The sequence below is a fragment of the Lygodium microphyllum genome, chromosome 1 (genome assembly GCF_053477565.2).
Source record: "Lygodium microphyllum isolate KBCC chromosome 1, Lygodium_microphyllum_v1.1.10, whole genome shotgun sequence".
Lineage (NCBI taxonomy): Eukaryota > Viridiplantae > Streptophyta > Polypodiopsida > Schizaeales > Lygodiaceae > Lygodium > Lygodium microphyllum.
Genome location: NC_141135.1, coordinates 159888846 through 159903501, shown reverse-complemented (window position 1 = coordinate 159903501; position 14656 = coordinate 159888846). Strand labels below are relative to the sequence as shown.

At 42.0% G+C, this 14656-nt stretch overlaps 1 protein-coding gene across 1 annotated transcript; it reads left to right on the top strand.

Moving 5' to 3' along the window:
* The first annotated feature begins 796 nt into the window (after window positions 1–796).
* LOC148041882 (uncharacterized) lies at window positions 797–5503 on the top strand. Its single transcript, XM_087683748.1, has 6 exons — window positions 797–1447; window positions 1646–2027; window positions 2339–2535; window positions 4047–4191; window positions 4608–4767; window positions 4918–5503. The coding sequence occupies exons 1-6, from the start codon at window positions 1338–1340 to the stop codon at window positions 4944–4946; spliced, it is 1023 nt and encodes a 340-aa protein (XP_087539874.1). The 5' UTR covers window positions 797–1337; the 3' UTR covers window positions 4947–5503.
* Window positions 5504–14656: the final 9153 nt, after the last annotated feature.

Genomic DNA, 14656 nt, shown 5'->3' with positions numbered 1-14656 from the left:
ATAAGACTTCATCGGGAGTGGAGTACCGAACCTTGTCATACCTATTTTAGAGGTGGTATGCCTAAGTTTTGGTCTAGATTTGGCATGTTCAATACCCCATTTAGGATTTGAGAGGGGGATTTAGTATGAGATATTGCATGTATCTCTTGCTTTGTGAGCCCTATCACTAAGTCAATGTGAGGTCAATGTGGAGATCTTCCATTGTCTGTTTGTGGTCTATTTGGTCACCTTTTGTCCATTGTGGCTAGTGATGTCGCGGCCACATTTTGGGTTGCACTTAGGGTTTTCTATACATGATGTTTTTTCTTTCTTCCCTCCCTCCCCCCCTCCCTTTGCAACACCCTCATTCATGCACATCTTGCACTCACTTGGGTTGTCATACATTATATTGTACATTGCTTCTGCCATCTATAGAGATTCTTCACGTCCTAGGCTAGGTTCAAACGGAGGCAATAGCACTGCAAACCATGACCAACCTTTCGCCTCTTTTGTGTGAACAATAAAACTGGAGGCACAATGTGCTACAAGAAGGTAAAGAGGTTTTTTCTTAGTACCGAGGCTCTTTTGAGGGGGAGGGGTTACTAGAAAGAGGGTAGGTTCAGTGGAAAGAGAAGGGAAGTCTCAACCTATTGGGAGATGCCACATCAAAAGCACGCCCTTTTGATATATCTCTGCCGTTGCTCGTCTGAACCCGGCCTAAGTTCCTTTTTTGCAACGCACGAGACAAACGTATTAGGTTGCTCTCTTTGCTAAGTGCAAAATAAAAAGTTGCATATGCTATGTCGTGGCCTTATTCATGGCTTTTGTCATGTATGATGATTCTTCAACTTCCGAGTTCATATCTCCATTCCTTTTTGCACTGCCCATCAGGTTAACATATTGGGTTGCTGAGAGAGCATCACAAAAAAACATATTGGGTTGCTGAGAGAGCATCGCAAAAAAATTGAGGTTCATAATAAATTTTATGGGATGGTACCTTTCCTGCTAATCTATCTAGAGCAAGAAATGGAGTGGAATCTAACTGAGATGCCTTACGTGATGCTGCTGCGTTATATCGATACAGCATTTGCATTCATACGTTTTCCTCTTTGTGCGATTCAGCAAATGAGAGACGTTGAAGGAGGAGAAGTGAAGCAATGGTGATGCTTGCTGTCAGTTCGACTTCTGCAAGGGCTCAAGACAAGATGATCCAGATTGTTAGGAAACGCTCAGCGACGCCAGAACAACTATCCATGGCAGGACAGGTGCATGCGGACTAGCGTTTTTGGTAGGCACTGCTAGCTGGCCGCGTATACGCCCTGTAATTCCAAGCGGAATGGTCGTCTCCCACACATTTTATGGTCTCTAACAGTTATTCTTCCCATGGAAACGTTCACAAAATGAGCGAGGCCGACAGAGATCCAGTTGATGCAATCTTTTATGATCATACTGATATAGGCTGGGACAGGTAACTGTGCGTTGTTCATCATTTTCAGTGGTGCTAGTTGAGTAAGGTGCCAAGGTCTTCATCAGTTTCGGTGGTTCAGAACTTGTCTAGGTTAATAAAGTGTTAAGAGATCACATCGTGTTCTTCTCTCTGATTGAATGTTTGGTTCAACTGTTAATCTTCTTGGATTTCTTCCGTCTATCTTTTTGCATAATCCAGGATTGATAAAACAAAGTTCCACACTCTTGGAGCAGGATTATTTACCGCTGTCTCTGCAGTGCTTCATCCATTATCTGTCGTGAAGACACGCATACAAGTTGCTTCTAGAGAAAATGCACATTCAAATTCCTGGACAGTGTTCAGAAACATCTTAAAGTCAGATGGTGTGCGTGGCCTGTACCGGGGCTTTGGAACCTCTGCGATTGGCTCTATTCCGGGCAGGTCTTTGTTTTTGGCCACACTTGAAATCACTAAAGAGTCAACTCACAGCATAACTTCAAATCTGAATTTGCCAGAGGCAACCAAAACGGCGGTAGCAAATGGTGTTGCTGGGCTTGTATCCTCCCTACTTTCAGAACTATATTATGTTCCCCTTGATGTGGTACCATATCAAAGCGCCTACTCTTGTAGCCTATAGTATGCCATTCAAGATTATTGTTATGTCCTCCTGTTCATGACTCCTGCAACAATGCAATGCGATTCATTATTATCCAAAAGTTCTTCCTGCATGCCATTCATGGTTTTTAAAATATCTGTCAGTCAACTTTGTGAAAAAAATCAAAGACTTTGTTATGTACTTGAAACGAGGTTTTGCATTTGGATACATCTGTGTGCATCTTAATACAACTGTGTTTGATCAAATCCTAGATTTTTTTTCTTGGAACTTTTTGTATATTTTTCGAGTTTTGGCAGGTGACTCAGAAATTGATGGTGCAAGGTCTTCCGGGCGTTATACAGTATCATAGTGGCATAGATGCTTTTAGACAAGTTTTCCAAACAGATGGTCTCCGTGGTCTCTACAGGGGCTTTGGTATGTCTGTCATAACGTATTGCCCATCAACAGCTGTTTGGTGGGGAGCCTATGGGACCAGTCAACACATTATATGGAAGTAATTGTTTTGCTAGCCCCTTATCTACATGCACATTCATGCAATAAAGTTGAATTGTAACATGAATGAGTTGTGGGTGTCTACAGAGTTAAGCTAAAGTTTAGATGCATGCTTAGCTTAGCTGTAGATCCTTGAGGCATACATCTGTATCATTGCTTTGTTCTTTGAGTTATCTTCTTCTCTTCACTCTCTACCCTAATCTCTGAATTCATTTGTTAGTTGTGTGTTGTCATACACACTGTTTTCTCTCCAAACACACGTGTTCTTCACAGCATCATCTTCTCTGGATCAAAGTTTAGACCCTGCAGACATCTTACTTTGTCTTTTCTGTGGTTATCACTGTATGCTGATCATTCACAGTCATGCTGATATTTTGCGCACTGTCAAGTATACTTAGGGTTTTAACCCAAAGCAGGAACTTAGGTCTGTGCACACGTGTGTGTGTTGCTTTGCTGTTTTCTAAAGTTTCCTTATGCATGTGTTGGTAATTTTGGTTCTAGGGAAATTTTGCATTTTCTGTGTGTGTCAAGGTGTGGAGATGATGGTCTAGTTGTGAAAAGCAGAGTTGTGTGCAGTTGGATGCTGACTGCTATGAGCTGTTAGACCTGCATGTAGAAGGGGCAAGTGTATCCCTACTCAAATTGTACCAAGGAAGCATTGGTGGAAGGGAATAGACTCTACAGTTTGCAAGAATGCTACAAGTCCTGCATGGCGCTGAGTCAAACATGCATAAGAAGAATTATAGATGCCCACAACTGCAGCAAACCTATTTCATTCAGGTCATACATACCTGGGAAAAATAAGCTTGCAGATTCACATAATGCACCATCAATAAGCACAAAACGCACTCCTGCTATGGCAAAACTACATTTTTGAGCACCCAGTTGATAGCCACAGACAGCAAAGAAATTGGCCACCAGCCTACGAAATGCAGGAAGCACATTGGACAAACTAACTCAAACTGCACAAACTAACTCAAACTGGAGGCTGCATGTGCACAACCCCAGGGCAAACTGCCTCCACTAACTTGTCACGATCTCAGACTGCACATTGTAAGCGACACATTGCAAAAGCATGATGCATACAAAGGTATATCCAACTACGATGCAAATGATTGATTGTAACAGAAATGGCTAAAGAGAATATGTGGAATAGGTTACTGAGAAACAGGGCCTTACCCAAGTTCAGCCTTCTCAGATTAGGGTGGAATGTGTGGGAATCAACCGACGATGCTTAAGGTGGTGTAGATAGATGCCAGGGTGTACGAAGAGATTGCAGGAGACTTCTAAAGTGGAAGAAGCCTCAGTTTTGTACACCAATTGTAGCCCAAAAGTTCTGAACTTCGTGACACGTGCCTGAAAGGAGTTGGGCCCTTCGTCTTTCAGTCAATAATTGCATTATACCTTTGAAGGGCCAAATTTCTCGAAGGCTACTTCTTCATTTAGCCTGTATAAATTTCTAGGTGACAAGTAAAAATGTTCTTTTTAATAACTTGAAACTCAATTTTGCAGGAGTCTAGGCTATGGTGATGCAGACAGGTCACGATCTCCAAATCCTGGCTTGCTGGTGTGTGTCCAAGCTGTGGGAGGCGTGGTAGCAGGGGCTGCATCATCTTTAATCACCACACCTCTCGACACTGTGAAGACACGTCTACAGGTTTTGCTCATGTGTATGTGCATGTGTGGCAACATAATGATTTGCCTCCCATGTGAACTAGGCTGTGGACTGCATAGAACCCTCTCCGGAGAAAAGACTCGGCGGTGTGAATGTGCTTGGGAGTTTGTTTCATCGTGCGAGATCTTCGTATTTCTTATAGCCGGTGCTTACTTTGTGATGTTTGAGAGATCCTATGCTTGACAGTAAGGTCAGTCAGAATCCAACAATTTTAGACACTGCCTATAACTTGGTGACATTTGACCAGACAGTCTCTGAGAAAACTGTTTTTTTTGGGGGGGTGTTTGTGTGTGAATGGTCGGTCCTCTTTAGCATGTTGCATCAGGAGAAATCTCCATACCATAAAGTAAGTGTTTGAACTTTGCTTTGAGATGTTTGAGAGGTCTGTTGTGATGTAGGTGATTGAGAGTAAGGATGGCCAGAAACCAACAATTTTAGGAACTGTAAAGCATCTTGTGAACGAAGACGGTTGGAAAGGCTTTTACAGAGGGCTCGGGCCACGCTTCCTGAGCATGTCACTATGGGGAACTTCTATGATTATTACGTACGAGTTTCTAAGTAGGTCTTTCAGCCATCTCATGATTCGTGTTATTATTTAGTTGAGATGCTGGAGCTATTGTTGTGTTGCCAAACTACTTCTGACTGCTGTTGAGAGATTGAAGTTGACTAGCCTTCTTGTTTGTTTGTTGTTTCTTTTGGCTGATTCAGAGAGGACGTCGTTGAAACCGATCGAGTGAAGGCAAACTTGTACCGTCCCGCGGCATTTACGAAAAGATCGAGTGAAGGTTAAACCAATGATGTGACGTAGCAGTGGCTGGAGATTCAAATCTCCTTTCATGCAACACCTCCCGATTGTCAGGCTTGTCTGTCTTTCTGGGCAGGGGATGTTGCCTCCAGCTCTCTGTCTGGACTCTGCAGCCTGGAAAATGCGGAATCGATATGTTCTTGCCATGCCGCATTACAACCCCTTCACATTTTAGGATGGCCGAAGGATTTTTTAACCTCCCGTGTATTAACCCGCCTAGGTGTACGGGGCACGATATGTTGCTCATTACTTGCACTTCAATTGGGAAACTAAGAAGTCTTAAGACTTAAAACCTTGGAAATTGGAAGGTACTATTGATACTTGTTACGGGGACAACGAGTGGAAACTTATGAATTGACAACTTCATTTTCATTATTAACCCTGGTGCTTGTAGGGAGTTGGAAATCGATGTTCCACAACCATTTGAGCCAAATGTTCTCTCTTTCACACTTGGTCGAAAAAAGTTGTATTAATGATCATACCATTGTACATAGTGGCGGATCGGGCTTAAGTGATTCTAACCATGAAAGAAAGGTCAAAGGCATTGGTGGAAAAGGTCTTATGCCTATCCAATCCTTGAATAACAAAGGTTGCAAGGATCTTATAAAGTAGATGTGGTCATTAGAATTGGTTGTCTCATTGGTAGCCAAGTTAAGAAGATTTGATTAAGACTCTGTTCCAAAAGTGCACCTAGGAAAGGAAGGTGGCATAAGACTTTAATTTGCTTAGGAAGATGGAGAAATCTAGAACAATGCAGTAAAACCAAAAGGGACAAAGCTTTACTTTGCTTAGGAAACTTGGTAAAACTAAAAGAGATAAAGCTTTACTTTGCTTCGAAAACTTAAATGCTACAAAAAGTTGCCAAAACCCAAAGGAAGGAATTACAATGTTAGAACAACTTGCCAAAACCAAATGAGGGATGGATAAATTCTTCAAAATGCATGGCGTTTCCATTTACAAGCACCACATGAAAGATGAATATGAACAATCTAATAGTAATTATAGAACCCCAAGTAACAACACGAAGGACGTATGTCCATAACACAATGGAACGACCACATTTATATTATTATGCACATGCATGTATGAGAGTTTGTAGGTATATGCATGCATGCTTGTACATGCATTTGTGCATGCACACATACCATGTATTTGCTCCAAAGTAAGGGATAATAAGCTATGCATTGCTTTAGTTCTATCTTTGTGAACTAGCAATGTTTAGTCAGAGAAATTGATCACTTAATAGAGTAAGCTAATTATGATACAATGAGGGATTGTAAGGTATATAAATGATAGACAGCATGTTGGTGCTCTATCATGGTGACAATGGTAGTTGATACAACTTCACTTAGAATGTATGGTTTGTCATCATTATCCTTGCCCCTTCATGGCTTTTAGCTTTGGATTAATACTAGTCTTGTAATTTTCCACAAAAGTGGTTACAAGCTACTTAGATGGCTCACATCTTAGTTAATTATATTTGAAATAATACATGTATGTGATACCAAAATTGAATGGGAATCCAGCAATATAATTAGATAGCGAGATAAAAGGTTTGAAGCAAATTTCATGTGAAAATTTATTATCTACGAAAATTGGATTTTCAAAAGTGCACGACAATTGGTCAAAACAATTCTCAACAATGTTATTTTAGCTATTGAAAAAGTTGATAGTTTTTATTCAATTATAATTTTTCTAATGGAAATGCTTTTCATACATGCCAAAGTATTTTTCATGAAAGTTTTAGCATTTAAGTATATTTTTAAAAAGATATTTCTAATTAGAAGCTCTGAAAGTCTTTAATTTTTGGTAAAAATGATCTCATAGATAGACATAGAAATGTATACTTCCTAGCTTGTTTAGATCTTTTTTATTTTTTAATAACTATTCTCGTGTGTTGAATATATTTTTAAAAACTATTTTTAAATATTTATTGTTAAGGAAAAATTAAATTTTTTGTGGAGTGTTTGAATTGCCACAAAAGTGGCTTTTTTGCTACAACACTAGTGTTAAAGCTAGAGGAAGCTTGAGTTTGGTTGTAGTTTGTGTTCTAGTTTGTTGTTAATGGTAGTGAAAGCATCTTCTTCTTCTTCATTCACGAATTGACCTTGGTAGTGGTCATTTTGCATCTGATGTGCTCTTTTCTTATGAAAACATTCAGTGGCAATATGCCCAATCTTACCACAATAATGACATGTCATCCGACTTTTGTTATCGGTGTTGAATCCTTGACCTCTTCCCTTGGGTCCAATAGCTCCTCTGGTGTATAAGAGATTTTCCCTTGAGCTCGTCTCTTTTACATCTTTGCTTTTAACTTTGCTTTCTCCATCAAGCAGTGAGTGCTCAATATCTTTGAGTGAGAGACTGGGAACATTACTAAGTGTTGAAACAAGCTTCTCATTTGGTTCATGATTAACGTTAGCAAGCAGCACTGCTATTGCCTCATCCTCACCAATGTTCCTTTTAAGAGTTGTTAGTTGAGTTTTAAGGCTCTTGAATGTATTGACGTGTACAGTCGTAGATGAATTGTCTTTTACATCCAACTTATAAATCTGTATAAGTAATTTTACCTTTGAGTTCTTTGCTTGTGTACCAAAGATTTTGTCAAGTTCTTCCCATGCCTTCTTTGCATCCCTGATGCCGGAGATGTGATGTAATACATTATCTGATAGGCCCCAAGCAATAATACATAGAGCTTTGTTGTTCATCTTCTTCCATGCCTTTGTTTTAGGCTATTCTTTTGCAGTATCTTCTTTCTTGTCATTTGCATCTTCTTCCTCATCTTCAAACAAGTCCTACAAGTCTTTCCGCATAAGGTGGTACATGGTCTTCTCCTTCCAGGCATGAAAGCCTTCACCATTAAACTTTGCTATCTATTCCACTTCAGTCATCTTAGTAGGAGGTCTTACCATGAGAACTCTCGAGTAGTGTCTATCGTTTTACAAGAAGATTGAGATTTACATAGGATTTTATCAATGTGACTTTGAATCATCACACAGAATGAGAATAATCTTTGAAGCATGAATTAGAAGGTGAGTTACTTCTTGAATATGCTAATAGGCACAAGTGATGGGACAATGTCAAATCCAACTATGTAGTATTAAAAGATACTATGGTTTTAAAGATGACGATTCTTGTTGCTTGATGGTTGATGTTACCCCTTCAGCTTGAAACCCCTTCTTGATGGTAAGTCAATTAAATATTTGCTGGAAGATCTTAGTGGCAATAGTTGGCTTGGCCAAATGGATTTTAGAATGGAGTAAAGAAAGAATCTTGAAGATATGGTGTTGATGCTACTGCTTAAGGTCTTCAAGACTTCAAAACAAATCTTCAAAATATCCCAAATCTTTGTTGGGAATCTCAAATTAGTGTGGCCTTGATTTGTTTGAGTGGCAGGGGAGAGAAAATGAAAGAAAAATAGAGCTTGAAGTTGCAATGGCTATGGAGGGATTGTCTAGGGTTTCCTGGTCGATTGTTTTTTTGCTTGGCACAGAGTGTACATGCAATTAATCCGCGAACCCTCTGATTTAAAAGTAGCTTACATATGGACCTTTAATAACCCTATGTCACAAGTTGGATCGTGCTATACAGAGAGGACGAAGAGTACGACAATGAAGGAGGTGCAGTTCTGATACAGCGATAAATTTCAGCAGTGCTAATGCATAGATGTGTCAAGATGATGTGCCTTGATCTGCGCAATAACTTCCTAGAAGAAAGCGTGTTGAGATGTGGCTTGTAGGAGGAGATCAGGAAGCTCCAAGTGAGCTAGGTATAACCTGGCTATGGAGTCACACATGACAGAAGCTGAGAAAAAAGGCAATGCTGAGCTTGAGTCACAGGGGAATGTCAAGGTTCTATGTGATATAGAGAAGCCTTGGGAGTCAAGGAATAAATCTCCAAAAGAGAGCTTGGAGAGATATGTCCTCTACAGAAAGTTATGGAAGCTCAAAGGCAGGGATGTGCAAGCTAGCTATGGTTGCCAAGGTGGAGTAATGTAACGTGCCCGCTCCTCAAATCGCGGGACATGCCTTAGCAGTCCATCGAGAGATATATCTAGAAGACACCACCCGGCACTCCCAAGGAATGACACGGGGTTTGCCAACTAGGGTCTCTTGAGTCTGCCCCGCAATGGAACTTATCCGACCGTACCCACTATGATTGACTTGAAGTCTGGGTTCCTAGTCAACATTGTCTAAGGTCATAGATAGACTTTTTCCTAACATTTCTCGTTAACATTTCCTTTGAGGAAAGCTCTCGGCTAACTGAGACCACCCTTTCGTAGGATAGACCCATTGGTCACATCCACCACGCTTCTCTCGGGGGTTGTTTTAGTTATCTAATTACCTACCACATTATATTTGACACATAAAAGTAGCTTCCTTAATTAACCCGTTAGTCACAGGTTCCTTTACGTAATTTAGGCCACTGACACGAAGACTGGATAAAATAAGATCAAACACTTCCTTAACTTATCTTCAGATTAATGTTTGTCTCCCGCCCATATAGGAGAGTTAAGTGTTCCTTTCTGCCTCCACAGAAAAATCCTTCCGTCTCCCGACAACAAAACCCGAAGGTTTATCCTACTAAGATTCCGCCTTATAACTAGTATCAAGGCCTCGAGATCCCATCTCGAGTCACGTAGAACACTTGTTTAGGGCCCGGAGGCATTGGGATTTACGGCCAGAGCCCCACTGGCACCCAAGTGTTCTCCTACGCTAAGTAATTTCCACGGAGAGACCTCTCGCGACGGGTTCGGTCCACATTCTCTCGGCGCGGAATCACAACCCCCTTGGTTAGGGTTTGGTGGTTCGCGGGGGGTAGCTAGCGTCATCCTTTCTTAATTATCCCTTTAGGAAATCAACCACAGTTGAAGCAACCAGCTTAAAACAATTACTAGGGAAAACATCCCTTTTGTTTCCATGGCAATCAGTCATCTCAGACCCAGCCATGCAATCATCAATCACACCCCACTTGGGTTAACATCCAAATCCACATTAATAAACAGTGGAACACACAACCACTTGCTTCAAGGCATTGCAATCCCATTGCATGCACAGCCAGAATTTAACTTGGATGTATCAAAACACTTTTACAACCTTTTCAAACAACCAAGCATAACTTGGGTCAACAATCCATCTTTAATATAATATTGCCGAGGCCAAAAGGATAAGGGTAAATTTTTTAATTATCCCCTCCTTCTCCCCCAGCCGACAGTCGTGCTGGAGGAGAGGGAGGGGAGGCGCGATGACAGAGCACCATGTTGGAGCTCTTGGAGGGGGTAAGGGCCATGCGTAAGGTCGCGTGGGGGAGGGAGGTTCCCCTCCCCTCTCCCTATAAAAACCATGGCCAAGGGAGTTGGAGGGGAGGAAAAAAGGCTGACAGCGCTGCGAAAATCATCGAGAGGAGGAGAGGACAAACACCGTGCTGCTCTACTGGCCGAGAGTGAGGAGGGATTAACGAAGATTCACCGCTACAATCCGCCTCCTGCCACCACCAGCTGCCGCCCTTATTCGACTTTTTTCTCCCCTCCACGTGGGTTCTCCACATGGGCAGAAGCTTCTCGAAGCTTCCAAGGGGGCTCCCTAAGCCCCCTTTCATATTGCATCCCCCCACAAATTCTTCCTTGTGGGCTTCCTCCTAGCCCTTGTTCGTGTGGGTTTGATAAACACCCCCCCCCAGCATAACTTGGGTCAACAATCCATCTTTAATATAATATTGCCGAGGCCAAAAGGATAAGGGCAAATTTTTTAATTATCCCCTCCTTCTCCCCCAGCCGACAGTCGTGCTGGAGGAGAGGGAGGGGAGGCGCGATGACAGAGCACCATGTTGGAGCTCTTGGAGGGGGTAAGGGCCATGCGTAAGGTCGCGTGGGGGAGGGAGGTTCCCCTCCCCTCTCCCTATAAAAACCATGGCCAAGGGAGTTGGAGGGGAGGAAAAAAGGCTGACAGCGCTGCGAAAATCGTCGAGAGGAGGAGAGGACAAACACCGTGTTGCTCTACTGGCCGAGAGTGAGGAGGGATTAACGAAGATTCACCGCTACAATCCGCCTCCTGCCACCACCAGCTGCCGCCCTTATTCGACTTTTTTCTCCCCTCCACGTGGGTTCTCCACATGGGCAGAAGCTTCTCGAAGCTTCCAAGGGGGCTCCCTAAGCCCCCTTTCATATTGCACCCCCCCACAAATTCTTCCTTGTGGGCTTCCTCCTAGCCCTTGTTCGTGTGGGTTTGATAAACCCCCCCCCCCCCCCCCGCGGGCCCCCCCGAAATCCAAAGCCCTATTGTGATTCTTATACCCCCTGCCCCGGAATTTTTCCACCCATTTCCTTGCAAATTCAACCTAACCCCCTTTCCGTGAGGTTCCCCACAAATCCTCAAATCCTTTCCCGTGGATTTCCCCCACCCCCCCCTCACACGTTATCTTAAAAAGCTCTTCCTAGGGACTTTTATAAACCCTTTTCAAAAGGGGTATTTTTAACCCGGATTTCTAAGCTATCGTTTCCCCCTTTTCATACCACAAAGCTATTTTCTTTTCCCCCTTTCCGTAAAGACAATTTGCACCCCCGGAGCTTCTACGAAAGGAAGGGAAAATTCATAAGTTCCATTTCTAAGGTTCGATTCTGAAGGACGGTGGAATCACAAAGGGAGTTTTGCGTGCAAAGGAGACGGCCAACATCATAAATCTGCATCCAAGACAGAAAGGCCGCATTCGCGATGGCTCCTAAGAAAGCCCAAGGCGCAACCGCAGGAGGATCGTCTCTTAACATCCATGTGGACATTCCACCACAAGTCCAGGTTTTTTCTTCCTAATTTTGATTTACGTCGTTATAATTCAATCATGCATGGATCATTTTTGGAGATAGGATGCATCTTTCGATTTAAATACTTTGACTAATTTAAAGGAAAGAGCTCACGATGGAAGAATTCGGTCATTAGTATCTTTCAATAAACGAACAAAATAAGTGAGCATAAGATTTCTATGCATTTCTAGCAAGTGGCTTTATGCATTAATTAGATTAATTAATGCCCATATTTACAAAACAGAATTATGATAGTACACTTTGATTAAGCATGGAAGGAATAAACCGCATATTGCATTACTGAACATATTTTTTGAAATGATTCTTAAAGAAAGTTGCTAGCAACCATAGGAAATCGCTAGGGTTGCATAAAGAAGATTTAACTCTAGGTAGGTGGCCTAAAAAAATTCAAATCAACGAAAGGTTGTGTAAGATCAGCTTACGATAAATTCATTTGGAAAAGAAAGTAGAAAAGGGTTGCATGCTTAAACATAAAATCCTAAAGCTTAGTAGCATGAATCTTGGTTGCATGTTATAGGATGATACATTAGAATTATGCTATAACTTAACCTAGGCTTTGACCTTAACCCGAAAAGTTAGGGTTTGTAAATCAACTTATACATAGTAATGAATCATGTGGTTACGAAAATGATAGCGTAATTATCTTCAAGAATAGACAAGTTAAATTGGTTTAAACCTAAACACCTAAAACCGCGAGGTACTCGTTTAGGAAGGGTTAATTCAATGCAAAATTTCCCAAAGAGCTAACTAGGATTTAACACGTTAAGGACGTGACCTAGTCGCTCTTATTGCCAAAGGTATAGGAGGATTTAACACGTTGAGGACGTGACCTAGTCGCTCTTATTGCCAAAGCTCAAACTCCTATACCCTAAAGACTTGCCCACATTCACGAAATGTAGGGACAGTAGGACATACTTGCGAGAAATGATCTAGGGTTTTTACCATAAGGATCTCTTGCTAAAAAGATGAAACTCGGTTTGAACTTGGAACCCTAGGACCGACAATGTCAGCCTAATGAAATCAGGAACGAATTGTTATATCTAATCACGATTTTGTGACTCCATTCGATGGGTAAATAGTCCCATAGTTGATGCGACACTTGTGCATCAAGTTGTAGAGTCGCACAATCTTCTGATTTGATCAGAAGGGAATGGCTAATTCCTCGAAATGAAATTGGCAGATTCTTACGCAAGTTTATCTTGCAAGAGGATGAATAATTGTCCTGATATAGTACCTTTCTTGGGTAAAGTGACCAAGGTACGGGGATTAGATATTTGCTTGGAAGCAAAAGACCAATCAATAAATTGGAATAATATATGAACTTAAGGTATTGACTAAGTCAGGTTAATAGGGTACGGTCCTAACCCAGGATATAGGGTTAACAAATAAACCGTAGGGGATCTTGCCAAGTCGCAATTGATCCCGGATCGAGTGCTGGATGCATTCGAAAAAAAGAATTCGCTCCTTAGCAGTTGGCCAAATAATGACCAATGGTAATGATTGTGCTTGTAACAGTTTTAAGAGCACTATTTTGCTTTGTTTGCTCAAAGGATTAAAGGATAAATGGATATCTAATGCTTCAGGTTGAAGGCCTGAAGGGAGGATCCTAACCAAGGGGGTTGTTAACCGCGCCGGGTAGGTGGACTGAACCCGCCGGGAGAGGTCTCTCCGTTGAGCGCTACTTGGAGCAGGAGGACGCTTGGGTGCCAGAGGGGGCTCTGGCCATAAATCCCTCACCTTCTGGGCCCTACACAAGAGGCCAACATGACTCGGGATTGGATCTCGAGGCCCGTATACTAGTCTACAGGCGGAATCTTGAATTAGTAATTCCTGTGGATTGCTGGATAGCCTTCAGACGGACTATGGATAAGCCTACGGGCTCGACTTTATGTATTTCAAATATAAATATGATAACTTGTTGAAAAGGAACTTGTTTGACATTGCTTTTCTATGTCAAGTGCTATGATTACGTGAAGAAATCAGTGCCTAACGGGCTAATTAAGGAAGCTGATTGATACATGTCCAACTAAATGTGTTAGGTAATTAAATAACTAAAACAACCTGAGAAAAGTGCGGTGGATGTGGCCATGGGTCCGTCCTATGGATGGGTGGTCCCAATTGGCCGGGAACTTTTCTCAATCATGATGGACAGTAAAAAGATCATTCAAAGAACACAAACATCAAGAGCGTTGACCAAAATCTAAGTTACAATAATCCCGATTTACGCTGTTTTAGGGGAACGGAATGGGACTATGCCTTATGGCAGAGAGGTCGAGCCTTGCATCCCTCTCATTTCCCATTCTCCTTGAATCAAGTACAGCGTGAATCCGCTTCAGACCTGGCGTTTCTGCATAAAGTAGTTCGCTCGGGTTCGACGCTAGTTGCCGTTAGGAAATGACCAATAGGGAAAACCCTAATTTAGGTCGGTCCTAAGTGGGAACGATCGGAATTCTTCTGCTACGTGGCAGACGTGGAAAGTCCTAGATCGCAAACCCTGTAACATTCCATGGGAGTGCCGGGCGGAGTTTTCTAGACATCCTTTCCGAGGGACTGCTAAGACGTGTCTTGAAGATAATAGGTGGACACGTTACAGTTGGTATCAGAGCGAACCGACAAATGATTTGTTTTAGGAAATCTTAATAGGATGAAGTAAAGCAAATGTTGCTATTCCAAACATTTCCTTACTTTCAATGCTGTCTTGCAGAATTATGAAGCATGGAACAGGTTCTTAGTGTTCCGTGTCATGTTTATAACTGCAATGCATTCCCCAAATTATCGACAAAGGGTTGAGATGATGAACATCCTAGAGCGTATCTATAATCCAT

Bases quoted from the DNA above. Each gene is read 5' to 3' on its own strand.
- LOC148041882 (XM_087683748.1), top strand. From the start codon at position 1,338: ATGGTCTCTAACAGTTATTCTTCCCATGGAAACGTTCACAAAATGAGC. The intron at 1,448-1,645 runs GTAACTGTGCGT...TGCATAATCCAG, and splicing joins ACTGATATAGGCTGGGACAG to GATTGATAAAACAAAGTTCC. The intron at 2,536-4,046 runs GTAATTGTTTTG...TCAATTTTGCAG, and splicing joins AGTCAACACATTATATGGAA to GAGTCTAGGCTATGGTGATG.